General features: G+C 38.2%; 1 protein-coding gene across 1 annotated transcript in view; it reads right to left on the minus strand.

Moving 5' to 3' along the window:
* luzp2 (leucine zipper protein 2) overlaps positions 1-18,117 on the minus strand; it is a 171,479-nt gene that overhangs the window by 121,309 nt on the left and 32,053 nt on the right. The window contains exons 4-5 of the mRNA XM_055154822.1: positions 13,946-14,027; positions 2,123-2,185 (exon numbers count right to left, since the gene is read on the minus strand). Of these exons, the coding sequence (XP_055010797.1) occupies positions 2,123-2,185; positions 13,946-14,027 (145 nt within the window). The remainder of the gene's footprint in view (positions 1-2,122; positions 2,186-13,945; positions 14,028-18,117) is intronic.

Below are 18,117 nucleotides of genomic sequence, written 5' to 3' on the forward strand. Positions count from 1 at the left end.
TCATAAAGGTTGGGTTTTGTAGGGATTCTTCTGTATTTTTACGATAGAGGATTTGCACTGTCACGTGTCCCCCATGGCAACGGTACCTACGCTGCCATGACACCGGGCACGCTATGCCACTGACTTCAGCAGCACCGGAGAAACATGGGCAGGTTTTGTTGTGTATTTGGTTGTTCTAGCCACTCTGAAAGGGATAAAATGATTCGTTTCTTCACTGTTCCTCTGGAAATTACTCATCAGGAGCTCAAACAAGGGAATTATTGAAAAAAAAAGACGCGGATTATGTCTAGCATGAATAAACCGCAAAGAGATTTCCAATGTTACCATCAAGACACCCGAAGTTTCATCAAGGTATTTGCTATTTAAATTTTTTCATAGTTTATTTAATGAAAGAAGCACATTTACTGAACTAAAATTTCATTAATTTATTCAGGAAAACCCGCACTAGTTTACGACAACAAACCCACACTGGGCTCCTGTGATCAACATGGTGCAAGGGTCGAAGAATCTGTGAGCCGAACCTCGAAAGAATCGGTCATGAAAAGATCCTCACGAACATTAGAAAGATCCGCTCACAAAAAGCAATTAATTCTAGAAGACATAGTTGTGGATAAGCAAGGCAACGAAGAAAACATGGGTCCTACGACGAGTGACATGTTTATATGTGCGTTGGAAGATACAGTTTCTACTGCCACTCACACTGCAAATGTTTTCTTTTTTAAATTTTAGTTCAGTAAATGTGCTTCTCTCATTAAATAAGCTATGAAACAATTTAAATAGCAAATACCTTGATGAAAGTGACGCGAGTGTGTCTTGATGGTGCCATAGGAAATCTCTTCGCTATGTTTATGTTCTCTAGCCATAATTTGCGTCTTTTTTTTGATAATTTCCTTGTTTGAGCTCCTGATGAGTCATTTCCAGAGGAACAATGAAGGAACGAATGTTTTTATCCCTTTCGTCTAGAACAACCAAATACACAACAAAACCTGCCCATGTTTCTCCGATGCTACTGAAGCCAATGACATAGTGTGCTCGGTGTCATGGCGGCGTATTTACCGTTGCCATGGGGGACACGTGACGGTGCAAAGCCTGTATATGAACTTTTAAATGGTCAAATGCCTAAAAGTTAGCTTTGTACTGCACGTTTCTGATGTCACACGTTGGGTTGGGCGAGGTCAGTATTCAGGAAGTAATGCAAAAGAAAAAATATGAGCTCAGGTCAGTGAAGACAACGCACCGCCATCTTTGGTTCATCTTCTAGATCTTATTATACTTCTACAGTTCAACCTAAAATGCCTCTCTGTGATCTGAATGGCCACCACCTAAAGCCCGGCACCAGCAGCCAATCATGTCGCAGTGCTGGTGCAGCCTTTGCTCTGGTAATATCCTGTTCATATACCGAGTCTGAGAATGAGACAAACTTTGTATGTGTCTCTACGTATCTTTTATCTGTAGGTTAAGGCACGAGCAACTCAGGTTATCAACAGTATTTTGCAGACAAGGTTATTCATTTTTAGATTCATTTCTTCAGCAATCACCATTGAGGCCACACTTATTTTAGACTGTGACCTGATCTGTCACCATTAACATGCCTTTGTGTCTCTAACCAACGTATGAGAAGATGATCAGAAGATGTTTGCTTGTTCTGTCTGTATCTTTGAGCCTCTTTTATTCCTCTCTCTCTTGTCTTTATCCTGCTCTCTTCACATCTGTTCTGTTCCAAGGCTCAGATAATAAAACTCAGTGTGTTCCAGTTTAATAATTGTGCATTCAGTCTGATGTTTTGGCAATTTCTTTGACACAAAAAAATATTAATTGGAAATTGTGGGATCAAAATTGCGAGCTGAACCGTGCTTTTGTAAAAAATTATGACAAAATCCGTTCTTGTCTCGTTCTCATAAACCAAATGATGGCTCCTCTCCTTCGAATTGTCATCTGATCCCTATTATTTTGAGATAACAAATCCAGTTATGGATTATCGGGAGTCACAACATTATTTTGCACAATGGCAGGAAGCCAAGGAAAAGAACTCAAATTGATCTTGAGGCGTTCTGGAAAGTTCCCGGCTCATTTACTCATTTCATTTCATTTTGTACTGGTTGAAATAAACACAATAGCTCACCTCTTGTTGCAGATCTTTGATGATTTTCGTTTTCTTTTCCATTTCCACTTTGAGGAATTTGATCTGAAAAATACACAAGCGATATTACCACCAACAAAGTACGACACTACATAAACCATTACTTCACAGTGCAACAGTTTAATGAACTTTGGCTGGGAGAAATAGAAAAGTATACAGTTCAATTAACAGATACAGTCGTCCCTCACTGTAACGCAGCTCAACTTTCGTGGTCTCACTGTTTTGCGGATTATTATTTTTTTGTACAATTTTGCTTCCTTTTTTTTAACAATGTATCCTGCATCCTGATTGGCTAAGGGACTGAAGACTTTTGTTAATCAGTCTCCTCCGCGCCATGTCTCCTATACAGTGCAGAATGTGCTCACTTTGACAAATTTACATAAATGTTCGATGTCTAGGAGTGTGATTCTGAAGTGTACGTTTGCAAGTTTCCTCCCCGACAAAACCCACACAGCAAAAAGTGGAGTGTTAAAACTGACTCTCACAGCTTTAACTTTAACATTTTCTCAGAGTTTATATGAGTCCAATCTGTTCTAGAGTTAATTTAACATTTTTGGAAATGTTAATTAAGTGACACTGGACCAAAGTTCCCGTTTAACCCCAAAATCCAGAGTTATATTAACTTTTTGAGAGTAAACAGATAACACTTTGTACAGTTCCTGATTTAGCTAAACAACACACAGTGGTGTTTTATTTTATTTATACTTTATTTTAGTGAATTTAAGCTGAAATTATGAACAAAACTGGTTCAAACTGGTTTTCTCTCGCAAGAGTTTGAAGTGGTAAATGGGAGGAGCCAAATTAACACTAAGGGAAGTTGAATTAACACTAAGGGAAGATGAATTAACACTAGAGGAAGTTGAATTAACACTAAGAGAAGTTGAATTAACACTAAGGGAAGATGAATTAACACTAGAGGAAGTTGAATTAACACTAAGAGAAGTTGAATTAACACTAAGGGAAGTTGAATTAACACTAAGGGAAGTTGAATTAATCTCAACCAAATCAACTCTGGCAAATAACCCCAACTCAAACCCCCATTTAACTTTCACATAGTTAAAATATCACTTTTGGTGTTAAAAACAACTCTGAAATATTTTACCCTAAAATTTTACCCCTCCAGTTTTTGCTGTGCACAATGTCAACGAAACGTTCTACACCGACAAAGGCCCCTGCGGTCGCACTCAAAAGGCAGAAGATGATGTTAACCATTACACAAAAGTTGGACTTCTGGACACGTTGAAGAAAGGTAGAAGTGATGTGGCTATAGGGCGTCGTTACGGAATAAATTAATTTTAAACAAATAATAAACAAATAACATAAAGTTGACAGCAGCAATAAGTTTTAAGAAGGATGCAAAAAGGGTTGTAACTGTCCTGTGTGAGAAAAGTGTATAAAGTGTGTGGTGAGAGATTTTACAGCCTTAAAACATCTATAAAAATTGTAAAAAATAAAGATGACGCAGATTTCACCTATTGCGGGTTATTTATAGAACGTAACCCCCGCGATAAACGAGGGAACACTGTAATCCAAATGGGATATGTAATCAGTGTTGGGGAGTAACAGATTACATGTACCGGAGTTACGTAATTACGTAGTTACAAATTATGAGTAACTGTATTCAGTTCAATGAGTGGTAATTGGATTACAGTTACTTGGTTGAAATAAATGGATTACACTGTGGTATTTTCCTGTTTTCACATTTTGGGCTATATCCCACCTTTTTTTTTTCTTTTTTTTCGGTAATTCCACTCATTGCCAGAAACTAAACAGTCTAAACTAGATCTAAACCAGGTCTAAACCAGGACTAAAACCAGGATTAAAACCAGGACTAAACTCAGACTAAAACAGGACTAAACCCGGACTAAACCAGGACTAAAACACGACCAAAACAGGATTTAACAGGACTAAATCATGCTGCGCAGATGTGTCTCCTCGTCTTCTATCAATAATATTTTTAATACTGTTGAGTAAAGTTTGGGCTTTTTATTTTCTTTTATCAGACAAAATATCTTATGTTACGATATCGTAGTCTTTGCTTCTCTACAGCAAATCAAGTAATCCAAAGTATTCAGATTACGTTACTCACTTTAAGTAATTTAATGGATTATGTTACAAACTACATTTTGGTGTGTGTAATCTGTAATCTGTAGGGGAATACATTTCAAAAGTAACCTTCCCAACACTGTATGTAATATACAGGATTTGGTCAAATGTAACTTGGTAAATCCAACTTTATTAGTCAATTCTATCAATATTTAAAACTAACACCCACAAAGTGTACTCAGTACTCTGGGTTGCTATGGAGGCATGGCAGACAGAGGTTGTAATTTACTGGATAACGTTTTCATAAAACTGTACTTCTCTTTTGTTCCTCTTCCCGCTGTGAGTAAGTCTACAAGTGACAAAAGCTTTATGTGACACTATGAAATGATTTGAACATTTGTGTTTCTTGCACCGCTCTTTCAGATATGATTCTGTTTTGTCAAATTTTTCCAGCTTGCCCTTTGAAAATACCAGGTTTTGTAACTTAATGTTTTGTCCTTCCAGTTGCATTAACTTAACTACATGAACTTTTTTGGAATTTCTTGAGTCACACATTTTTACTTTTTCTTACTGTAGTGTCAAGATACTAAAGAACTAAATACTCGTACTAAAGAATAGACTTGATACTCAGTTTTCATACCCAGATGATCATTTAGAAGCTCCTTTTTGAACAATACTGTAACACAAAAAAGTTGTATTTGTTTATTATATCATATAGTCTTACACTAGCTCTGCTCAAACTCAAGATAAAACTGTTCCGGAAAGGTCAAATTTTACCCAATTTATGTGACTTTTTTCAGTATTGATACTTGCTTACGGGTCAGTCCATATGAAATCAGCTGCCCTCCCCTATGAGTCATCTCAGATTTGGCTGAAAAAAAATTCTAAATTTACCAAATGAAACAATCTCAAATTTTAGCTCAATCCCTTGAGTCATTCCAGAGTTATGGCCCGTTGAAATTTTGGGGCCGTGCTCACTTTTTCTGAAGCCTTAATTTATAAGAATGTTTGAGAGACCATAACTTCATAAAAAATAGAGCTAGGAAGCTGAAAATTTGTATCATTGTACATTCTTGGTCATAGATTGATAGATGTTTTTTTACTTTTAAACTAATCAGAATATGCCAAAAGTGTGAGATTGTTGTCAGAAATGGTCATTTTCTCAAATATTCAGATTCTACAGTTAGTTTGTAAATATCTGCTTGGAGTAAATAGATCTTAGACCTCAAAAATTAAAAAAAAAATTGAACAGCAACAAAATGTGAGATTTTGGGGGCCCACAGCGTCCCCCTTAATAAGATCTATTTTTTAATGAAGTTATGGTCCCTCAAACATGCTTATAAATTAAGGCTTCAGAAAAAGTGAGCATGGTCCCAAAATTTCAATGGGCCATAACTCAGGAATGACTCAAGAGATTGAGCTAAAATTTGAGATTCTTTCATTTGGTGATTTTAGAAATGTTTAGATTTTTTTTTTTTTTGGATATCCCTACTATTGATTAGTATCTGATTTTCGATTCTTTTGACAACCTAAAGTTTCCAGGACTTTTCAAGTTATGTAAATCAGGGCATCTACAAACAGCTTACTCTGTTTTTTATACTCTTTTATAATAAAGATGATGCTCCTGGTGGTAGACTACATCAGTTTCCATGTCTTAAAAAAGGTCAAGGGAACCATTTATTTTGAAGTAAACGCCTTCTTACTTGAATACAATATTTGGCTACTTCCCACTTTCAGAATTTCCGTACCTCCTCTTCCTTCAAACACATGAGTCCTGCCTGCAGCTGGAGCAGTGGAAGTGGGTTGTGTTGAATTCTTTCTCTTTGCTGTCTGAGTCTTTCCTCAGGCCAGAGCGTGATGGAGCCGCTCACACCCCCTCCATCGTCTCCATCATGTGGGTGAGCCATGAGTCATCCGGGTGTAAGCAGGGCTCTTATCCTCCTCTGGGGAACAAGCCTGAGGGGAACTGTGCTAGCCTGACCAGCCAAGACTGCACACTTTTCCAATACTGTACAAAGTGTGTAGTCTGGACTCCGGGCCCGTTTCCAAGATTCCAGATAGACGTGATTGACAGGTGCAGAGGTCCTTTTCATCGACATAAACAAGCCTGAGTTGTTTGTCTCTGTCTGAGTTTGGCCTTAGAAGATTTGTCAAAAGTACTGATAATTAGATACTAGAGATGGGCATTCGATGAAATGTTCTTAATCGATCGTCGGAAGAATTAACGATCGATTATCGATTAATCAGTAATGTTTTTATATTAAAATGATCATCATTATTATTAATATCTGCACTACTAATCTACATAAATAAATTCAACTTTACGATATATAAACCGTAATCACTCTAGAGCCACATCAGCTGTTTGACATTATAATGTGTTTAATTCAGTTTTGCGCAACTCTCACAGAAACAAAACTTCAAACCGCATCGCTAATTTACATAAACTAAGCAAAGATAAAACTACAGCTCTTGTGTCGCTGATGTGGTTCAACTTCTGTCAGACTAAAAGACATGACTCAGTGGAATACAGGTTAGTGTGACCAGATTTGTGTTTGTCAAAACCAGGACACTGTACGGGGGGAGGGAGGTGGGGATTCGTCATCGACATTGCGCTTCTCTCACCTGGTAAAACTTTTCCCACTGGACACTGAAACATATGTGCTGCTTTGTACACTGTGCACATGGACTCACTTGTCCCGAATGCAACGGAAAGCGTGGAATTTCTTGTACAAGTCATCGTTAAATACACATTTGTGCTTCGGTACGTTGCAGACTGACCGACTGTTTGTGTCTCGCTCCTTCTGAGTGCGAGAGCTACATGTACGGACCTGTTTGGTCACGCTACACACAGCAACCTACATTCGGTTTGTCGATTAAAATGAACGTAATCGATGAAATTCTTAATGATCAATTATCGATTAATCGACTAATCATGCCCATCCCTATTAGATACTATGATACGAGTATTAAAATTAGATACTCATTTGAGCAAGTAAAACGTCACATTCACAGGCCAGAAATGAACCTTTCCAGAACAGCTTCAGAAAATTCACATTCTAGTGGTGAACTGGTATCGTGTATTGAGTATCAAGTCTATTCTTTAGTATCAAGTTTGACATTTTAGAATTGTGATTTAGATGTGAAGGAGGGTTTGCAGACCAGCCTGTAAATCCTGTACTTTGCAGTGACTTCACACCAAGGCAGGGCAGCATGTAAGTCTATGGAGGACCGTTCCACAGTTACCATGGTGACACAATTAGGAAACACAGTCAAGTTTAAGGCTACGTTTATATGATGACGGTCTGAATAGAAGACGCAAAAGTGGGTCGCATCTTCACTTTTTATGACGTGTTTAGACGAGCGTTTTCAGGAGGGAATCTGCATGTATACGGTGATGCAAAAGTGTGTGGAATTCGACTGAGTATGCACGCCAGGTTTCTGTGTACTGTATGTATGTGACGTAAACGCATACCCGACGTGAACAGATCTGAGCAGAGTTTTGCGTCTTTTTACACTCCGGACGTTGGTTTCAGATTTTTGCACTTTTAAGCCCCAAAAACGCCATCACCGTCTAAACGAAAGGCACTACTGATAAAATATTTTGTTGTTTTTACCCGCAAGCGTTCTCCTGTAAACAGACCCTTAGACAGTTCTGAAAACTCAGGGAAAAATATATAAAATGTATTTATGTTTGATTTCCAACAAAAATGGTGAGTGCAAATTTCAGGTCAGATTGTATTAAAACAAAGCTCAGATTAAAGTCTAACTTAAAGGTACACTATGGTTGTGGGTCCTTGCTTGTTTCTATGGATATGTCATTGCTCTCCCTGGAATGTATCACGATATTGTCATGGTTCATGTTTTGTAGTCTTTGTTTTTGCTTATTTTGGTGTGGCTTTTTCCTTTAGCATTGTATTTCCTCTGTGTTTTATTTTGACATTTGAGCCTGGTCAAGCAGAAGTAAACAACAAGGCCAAAAATTCAAGTTAATGCATCTAATATAAACATTTATTCAACAGATAGCATATGTACTCTAGTTTATGAAACTGTTGACCTTCTTTCTGTACCATTTTTGGTTGTAAAGTTACATACGTTTTAAACAGACCATGAATGCAACATGGAACAAAAAATATTTCCCAAATTTCAAAGACCTGCAAAGTTGAATACTTTGCGGATTTCACCTATCGCGGGTTATTTTTTAGAACGTAACCCCCATGATAAACGAGGAAGCACTGTACTCTCACTTCGCAACTTGTGCACATGGCCTCCCACTTGTCCCGACCGGGATGGAAACCGCAGAATTTCTTATCCAAGTCATTGTTAAATGCACATTTGTGTTTCGGCATGTTGGAGACTGACTGTGTGTGTTTGCTTTCTCTTTCTGAGTCACAGAGAGCGACGAGAGACGCTCAGTTTAATGCCCCCAACGAACGGTAATGAAAACCCAGACATTTGCATCACTTTAAAAAAAAAAAAAAAACAACGCCCAGGACAGGACTCAAAATACGGACATGTCTGGGGAAAAAGGGATGTTTGGTCACCCTAGCCTCTCCACTGATCCATTTGACGGACCCTTCACCAAAAACATTACACCTTTAAAAATAGATCTTGTCTCCAGTTAGCTTCGGTTTTTATGAGTGATCACACTTTTACATGTAAATTAAAACTACCCAGAACATAGATGTGGCTCTAAAAATACTCAGAAAGTGAGTAATCGCTTCCATTGGCGTCTTACACCCAGTTTGATGGTTGCTGTTCAAACTGTGATATTGGACTTTCTCCTGAACATGGCTGACATTTGCGTGCTTCGGGGGCCGGTTGTTTCTGTCTTGGCTGAGCTGATAAAAAGCATTTAAAAGAACACAAATGTCAAACAGCTGGTGCATGATACTACAGTGGGCTCCGTGCACGCATTAGCACAACGGTAAATGTCACTTCAGATGTGTCCGTACTCGGGGTCTTGCGAGCGTGCACGTGCGAGATATGGAGTGCACGTGTAACCCTATGGCTGTTAATGGAAATGTGAAATAGAGAGAAGCCAGACATTAGGATTCAGTCCACGCTGCACGGGACTGACAGAGAGCACAGGTTTAAAGGAAAAACATAGGAGAAATGCGTGTTTTTGAACGGCTGCTTTCACGTTCTCATTTCAAGTGATGTAAACATTTCAGAAGGCATGTGAAGATATTACAGAACGGGTCAAGTGCAGCTCGTCTAACATGTCCAGAGAGAATGCACTGTTATTTATTGGTATTTTTAAAGGGATTGGATTCACAATTCTACAGATGTATTATTGCTCTGCCTCGAATTTTCCACAGTATGACATTAGACAGCTCTAATTTACATTTATTCAATTACAGGCGGCTTTATAGCTCAAAAATATCTGGAAAAACTGGCCTAAACTGGCAACTTGGTTTGGTTTGGTCTCCATGAAGATAGAAAGTTTAATGCCACGCCACAATGCACCTTTAATCCAGCCTTGCTTTGGATTCCCACAATTGAAAACATTTTTCCAGGAATTTTCGGGGGCATTTTAACAATGTAATCACAGCATCTACAATTATATTACCCTCTTAGTACAGTTTTTCTAATGAAGATGCAGCCTAAAGCTATATCCAAAGTCCATAGTGACTGCAATTTAAAATTAATTACACACCAAGACAAACACATAATTCGCATAACTTTCCAGTGCGATAGAATTGCAGTGTATATTCCGACATATATCAACAAAAATATATCTTCTTGTGACTGCACAAAAATTACATTAAGAATATATACCGTGGTCGTAGGCTGCTCTACAAAGGCAAAAAATCTTAACTCTCCAGAGTGTAAAACTGAGAAAAATGACTTCAAAGTTTCTGTTTTGTCCAGACAAAAGTACAAAATGAAGGGCTCCCAAAATTTGACAACTAATTGCTATAATGAAAAAAAATTTGTATGCAAAAAATATTGCGCTCATAATTGACCTTTGACCCTTATTTGTCAGTTCCTGTACTGTGCCTTTTTATCATGAACCAAAAATAAGTAGTCATGCAAAGGCAAAAAAAAAAAATGGCTGAAACTGACATTATCTTTTTTATTTGCTTGATTTTGCCCAGACTTCCATCCATTATAAAAACACCTCACCAAGGTCCAGTCATCATGTGTTTGTTTGAAATGATATAGAAGAGCTTTGGATTTCCTGTTTAGCGCTGATCCGGATCGTGCAGCGACATTTACACACTTAAACCGTTTGACACACAAGTGACTTTGCAGTATAGTATGTACAGTATGAATAAATACACCAAGTACTTTTACATGTAAGTATAAATGAATAGAAAGGTTTATTTATTGAATGTGTTAAGACCCTGTGCCAAGGCCGCAACAAAAAGGAGGAGGCGAGAAGTTGGATGTTAAAAATAAAATGTATTTATGAACTAAATCACAAACAAAACATACACTGTTACTGCCTTTTGTCTTAGCGTGACTCCTTATTTTTGTGTCATAATACCCAGGCAGAGTACAGGAACTGACAAATAAAGGTCAATTCTGAGCTCAGTATTTTTCATGATATTTATTCACATGATAAAGGAGGTCTCAAATACGTACAAAATGACATGAACTCATTTTTGACCAAACATGATGTTACGGCGTTCTACCTTTGCAGGGCCGTAGGGTTACACTGATACTAGTAGAACACAAGGGACCCCTGTGTGATGCCACGGTCATAGCACCCAACTCTTCTTACGATGTTGATGGTGGCAATAAAGTCTATTAATTTAACACCCAATAATCCAGCAAAGCAAAAGGTGGAGACAAATCAAGATTTTCCAGGACATTTTTATTCTACTTTTTCTCATTTTCCATGCGTTTTCCACATCTGAAAAACAGGTGAAGTATTATTTTCCAGTTGTTCCAGGACGTGTGGGAAACACGGCTAATAAACTGTGTCAAAATATTTGTTCAGACTTTAAGTAGTTTCCCAATTATGTAAAACGAAATCAATATAAACTCATATCCGTGGGTTTCAAGCTCGCAACTGTGATTAATTCAAATAAAAATATTATATGTTTTAAATTGGGCAATGTCCTCATAAAACTTTAAAATCTAGAAGGAATCATTTGCCTGAAACCCATGAGCCCCGCACTGCTTTAGAAAACTATAATTATACAAAGAATTATCTCTATATAACAATGATTTTTAGTCTGCAGTGCATAGCAATTACTCGTGATGGACTGGAGCTAATGTTCTTCTAACAAAACACCCTGTATTTTATTAGGCTAAGTGAATAAAATATTGACTAATCTGGAGCTCTAAGACCAATATCCTAAAAGTAAAATATTTGCTTTGTCTAAGAAGCTGACAGCTACTTCCCTTTTACCCTCATTTCAGAAGAGAAGAGAAGTACTTGTACAAAAAGTGGTGACACGAAATACTAGCAGTGCTGTCACGATACTACAATTTCAAACTCAATTTCAATACTAAGGAAACAATTTGATACTCAATACCGATGATAAATCCGTGTATCATTCGTTCATTTGTTTTTCAATATAAAACCAAAAATAAGAAAACGAAAAAACAACTGTTAAACAGATAATGATTCATTTTTTCAGTTTTTGGTTTTGAGTTTAAATGAAGAATGGAAAAAAATGGATAACGGCCGTTTCCCGTTTACGTGACTTCCGTGACTGCAATGCCGAACTTTTGCACCGCATACGGACTGAACCAGGACTGATCCAGGTCCGAGACCAGACCGGGACTAGAGCGGGACCAGAGCGGGAACACAAAATTGAAAACGGAAAAAACAAATCATTATCTGTTTTTTCATTTTGGTTTTGGAGACAAAGAAAAACAGTTGTTTTTTCATTTTCTTATTTTTGGTTTTATATTGAAAAACAAATGAACAAATGATACATGGATTCTGATACCATAATGATACTTAAAAACACAAAAGAATGTGATTTTCAACATTAAAAGTGAACTATGTCACTTTTTCACTGGGGGTCCATCAGCTGCTTGTTTCTACTGGGATGTCATTGCTCTGCCTGGAATGTTCCACAGTATGACATTAAGCAGCTCTACCTTACATTTATTCAGTTACAGGTGGTTTTATAACTTAAAATACCTACAAAAACAGGCATTCTGACTGTGAGCAGGGTTGCCTCTCCACAGCTCTGACCAGTAACCTGGTCTGGTTTGGTCTCCATGAAGATAGAAAGGTTTAATACCACACTGAAACATTCCAGACAAAGCAATTACATCTACACAGAAAAAACACATTTGACAGACCTTCCACCTAAAAAAGTTACACAATGCACTTTTAACATAGTACTTTCTTTTGTGTAATCCTCAGTGGTCCAGGTAAGTTCCATAGTGGACCATGGGCGTATACTAGGCCATTGTTTCCCAAAGACTGGGTCGCAACACTCAGGTGGGCGACAAGAGATTTTTTTTGGAGTCGCTTTGTCACGATCTGCATGTAGGTCTGTGATATACAGTTCTGACCCACGAGAGAGCGAGTGAGTCAGCCAATCCTATCTGCCTCCCCTGAACAAGAGTTCCTGCAGCTAAAGTTGAGAAATGCTTGCTTGGTTGTCCAAAAAAAAAGGGTGATAAATCAGCAAAGGTCAGTGCACTTCAGGATATGTATGGATACCTTTTATTGCTGGTTCGATTACAGTTTTTCATTGTTTAAAACTTGAGTACCGTATTTTTTGGATTATAAATCACTCCGGAGTATAAGTCGCACCAGCCAAAAAATGTGAAATGAAGAAGAAAAAAATATATGTCACACCAGACTATAAGTCACACTTTTTTGCTGAAATAAATTTTATAAAATCAGAGACCAGGAACTGACATTTCATGTTGAAAGTTAAGTTCTAGTAATAACAATAGAACAGAGAACAATAGACTGTTAACGTTACATATGAACATTCACATTCTTCAGTTAACTATAACATAAACAACAGAACAGAACAAGTTTACCAAACTCTCCATCTCACTCCAAATCACTAAATCCATTGAATTATACAACCTCGGTGTCACTTTTGAGCAACTTCGCGACCTCCAGAGGTAAACGGAGCGCCACTTCCTCTTCTGCGTCGCTGTCATCAGACTCAACATCAGTTTCAGTTAGAATTATTCCAGCCTTTCTGAATCCCAACACGATGGTTTCAGTGTCACTGAACTTCAGGCTTTGTCGATCCATCCAGTGACTTCCAGGAAAGTTTCATGGTGCATCCTCCCAGTGTCACAAGTTTCTCGCTCATTCCAAATTTTCTTTTTGCTGCTCAATTACCATTTTCGGCTGCATATTTCACTACTTGCAGCTTGTAATCTGCAAAATGTGATTTTCTTTTTGGGAGCATTTGTGTCTCTTTCTGCAAAATTTTAATATATATGTCGTATCGGAGTATAAGTCACAGGAAACACCCAAACAAAGAAAAAAAGTGCGACTTATAGTCCAAAAAATACGGTAATACTAATTGCTCAGAGACACAATCATAATGGTCAAATCCACATTTATTTTGTGATTTACGAATAATGTGGATTGACTTGGATCATGAAAATTTTACTTTTAAAATATGGGTCCCCAGAAAAAAAGTTTTGGAAACACTGATTTTTTTTTTTTTACTCTAGATTTTGATGAGTTGCTAGTTTTGATACTAGTTTCAATATCGCCTAGTATCTGATTGTTGATACTTTTGACCACCCTAACACAAAAACACAAGTATATAAGGTGTGTGGCAGAAATGTCTGAGTAGAGGAGGCTCTTACCGTATCCTGCTGTTTGTCCGCTCTCTCATTGGCCTCGTCCAGCTGTTTCTGCAGCGCCACCTGGAGGGACTTCATCTCATCCCTGCAACAACAAACAATATTCAATCATGACTTTTTATTTATATGTATATTTTTTCAAGGTGCACAGTGTAACTTTTTGGTGGAGGGGCCGCCAAATGCTTTTCTTTATGGAGATGTTATTGTTTTGTCTGGAATGTTTCACAGCATGGCATTAATAAACCTTTCTTCATTTTAAACCTGTCTTCATGGAGATCAAACCAGACCAAATTACAGGTCAGATCTGACTGAACCAGGACTGAACCAGGACTGAAGCAGGACAGAACCATGATAGAACCAGGACTAAAACAGCACTAAAACCAGAATGGAAACAGAACTAAGTATCGGTATGGACCCACGTAGACCTTCAGGTGACCGCAGGAGAAAGGATCGGCTCAGAGCTCCGCACCCTGTGGGGCTCAGCGCTGTCGCCACCCGATCACCCTTTCTGGACACTCTGCTCCATGGACTTGGGGTTTTTTTCTCTCCCAGTTTAGTCTTGCTTTAGTCCTGGTTTAGACCTGGTTCAGTCCTGTTTTAGTCCTGGTTCAGTCCTGGTTTAGACCTGGTTCTATCCTGTCTTAGTCATGGTTCAGTCATGGTTTAGACCTGGTTCAGTCCTGTTTAAGTCCTGGTTCAGTCCTGGTTTAGTCCTGGTTTAGACCTGGTTCAGTCCTGGTTTAGTCCTGGTTCAGTCCTGGTTTAGTTCTGGTTCAGACCTGGTTCAGTCCTGGTTCACTCCTGGGTTAGTCCTGGTTCAGTCCTGTTTCAGTCCTGGTTCAGTTCTGGTTCAGTCCTGGTTCAGACTACAATCTTATACAATCTTTTTTTTGTTTTGTTTTATTGACATATTTACACTATTAAAATATATATATATTTTTCAAGTAAATATTTTTATTGGCCAAATTATAGACTCAGTATTTCAGCTACGGTGGGGGACCCCTGCAAACTCCACCTATGGTTAAAATGCCTGTTTCCTTTCAGGTATTTTTGAGCTATAAAACCATTGGTAATTTAAATGTAAGAGAGAACTGTTTAATGTCATACTGTGGAACATTCCAGGCAGGGTAATGGTATCTCCTTAGAAACACGCAAGTGACAAACCCCCAACCAACAAGTTCCACAGTGCATCTTTAAGAATTGCTTGTCCCTGTATGATAAATGTCTCCTCTGCCTTTGATCCATCCTTAAACATCTTGTAATTGTCTCGTGTGTGACGCGCTCTGGGACAACAGATGGAAATGAGCGTCTTTGCTAGAACCTGACATATTTACACTGCGAGTGTTATAGATGCCCATTAATATGCAGTCCCCATCAAATAAATTAATTAAAACAATAAATTACCAGTACCCTGAGAAACCCGTAATGAGAGATCCCTTTCTGAGTCTGGATCCCGGCCAAGAATACTGAGCCGAAAGATTAGCTAATGTGCCTGTCCAGGAAATCCACCCAGACACAGGGAGAATATGCAAATAAGCCCACAGCCTACTATGAAAAGTATTAGAAATGTGTTACAAAATCGTTGACTTTTACAGTATTTCCATTATAAAACTATGAGAAACGCTTTACTTTACAGTACACTTATTAACATATAGCTTTTTAATTTCCATTTATATACAGTATGTGCTTCATTTGATTCTCTTTGTATTTACTTGGCCTTTATTGATGTTTTATTCTACGAGTTTATTCTGATGCTAATTAGGCATTGCTAACACTTTCAAATGATTAAACTCCATATTACAGCTTATTAGTTTTTATGTTAACATTTTCGTACACAAATAAGCTTTAATAGTGTACTCGCCCATAACAGTATCTTATTACAAAAGGTCAATTAGGATCATAATTCTTGTACAAAAATATACCAGTCTGCAGCAGTGTGGTTGTGTCGGCAACAGTGTCGAGAGTAATGAGTTATAAAAGTCACAAATTACTGTAATGCGTTGCTTTTTGCTGTAACGCAGTAATGTAAGGCATTATAGGGAAAAAAAACTAAACACAACTGTAATATTTTACTCAGTACAAATGTGATTAAATGCGTGTTAAAATGCTTTTTTAACCTGGATGGAAGTGGTAGGTTTTTCGGTTTTCTTCATACAAATTTGCTAAAATCATTGTGATATCAGCAGTGGTGAAATGCCATCGTTATGGTTCCGAATGTCGGGCCAGTCCCAGAGGTGCGCCCGCATAGACCGTCGGGTGACCGCGGGCCAAAAGACTGAAGCAGAGCTCCACGGGGCTAACCGCAGCTGACAGGCTCAGGGTTCTCTCAGAGGCAGTCCTAGATTCCAAGTCCTAGTCCAAGATTAGTCCTGTTTTGGTCCTGGTTCAGTCCTGGGTTCAGTCCTGGTTCAGTCCTGGTTTAGACCTGTTTTAGTCCTGGTTGAGACCTGTTTTAGTCCTGGTTGAGACCTGTTTTAGTCCTGGTTTAGACCTGGTTTAATCCTGGTTTAGACCTTGTTTGAGTCTTGTTTTAGTCCTGGTTTAGACCTGGTTTAGTTCTGGTTTAGTCCTTGTTTAGACCTGGTTTAGTCTTGGTTTAGACCTGTTTTAGTCCTGGTTTAGACCTGTTTTAGTCCTGGTTTAGACCTTGTTTAGACCTATTTGAGTCTTGGTTTAGGCCTTGTTTAGACCTGGTTTAGTCCTTGTTTAGACCTGGTTTAGCCTTGGTTTAGACCTGTTTTAGTCCTGGTTTAGTCCTGGATTAGACCTGGTTTAGACCTGGTTTAGTCCTCCTGGTTCAGTCCTCGGTTCAGTCCTGTTTTAGTCCTGGTTTAAAACCTGGTTTAGTCCTGGTTCAGTCCATATACGGTGCAAAAGTTTGGCATCTTCGCTCGCTGATTGTTATTTGACAATCAGCGACAGTTATTTTGGTGAGAGTAACTTAAAAGTAATACAATAGTCGTGTAATGTCTTACATTTTATATGCAGTAATATTGTAATGTAACAAATTACTTTGAAATGACAGTAACAACTCATAAGTAACACATTACAGTTTTGAGGTAACTTTTACATTTTTACAGTTTTTTTTTACATTTTGCTCTGTACCTCATCTCACTGAATGAAATCTGTACAAAATATAGCATTCAGTATCACTTCTACTACTGCAGATGATTGCCAAATTAACCCACCACTTGCTTTTGACCCACAATTTTTTTATGTCATAATGAAGGCAAAACTGAGGTGATTGTGTTTGGTAATACACAAGACATGTTTTTATTCCCTTAAAACATCCCTGACAACCACAAGACCACCAGGATGCATTTGTGAGAGGAAAACTGTGTCCACAACAACATTTGAGACACTGTTGACCGCCTCAGGTACCACAACAATTGTCAAACTCCAGTACATTGGGTCCCACATGTCATGGAAACAGTGGATATAGATCTGGCATGCCACCTGTGGACACAAGGGGTACTTCTCTAACTGAACCATGACCCAAACTATTATAGGAATCACAAGCGTGAAATGGCTCGCTCTTCACAAAACTGGGTTCCACATGTGAAATTTTAATGGGAGACAGAGTAAGACTGAGCAAGCACTTGTCAACAAACCCCAAGTAGACACAACTTCCACGATAAATGCCAACCACTCAAGTTGTCCATCTACGAAACATACGGAGACATGACCAGCTCGACAGAACAACGGCAGAAACAGAAAATGGAAAAATGGAAACCAACAATATCAACCTATATAAACCTTAAAGAATTGGAGAAACAAAATGATGCATCTTGGTGTCTTCTAAAAAAAAAAAAAAAAAAAGGTAGGTGTGGCCAATTCCAGAAAGGAAAGAGAGCTTTAGGAAAAAAATCACCAATTTTATTTAACATCTAACACTGAGACACATTAAAATACACAGGCCCAAGTCTCAATGAAGGCAAAACTGAGGTCATTGTGTTTGGTAATACCGACCCTCTCACTGACCTGGACCGCTGAAATAGCGCATGAAACAGTCACCAAACTTGGCATCACTATGGACAGTGATTTTAAATTTGACAAACAAGTAAATGTGGTTGCGGTTGTAAAATCTGGCTTTTATCATTTGTGGCTTCTATCTAAAATTAAACCTTTTTTGTCTTTTAAATCATCTGAACAGGTCACGCACGCTTTTATCTCCT

The sequence above is a fragment of the Boleophthalmus pectinirostris genome, unplaced genomic scaffold, assembly GCF_026225935.1.
Source record: "Boleophthalmus pectinirostris isolate CB_2022bp ecotype Guang Dong unplaced genomic scaffold, ASM2622593v1 HiC_scaffold_19, whole genome shotgun sequence".
In the NCBI taxonomy this organism is placed as follows: Eukaryota; Metazoa; Chordata; class Actinopteri; order Gobiiformes; family Gobiidae; genus Boleophthalmus; species Boleophthalmus pectinirostris.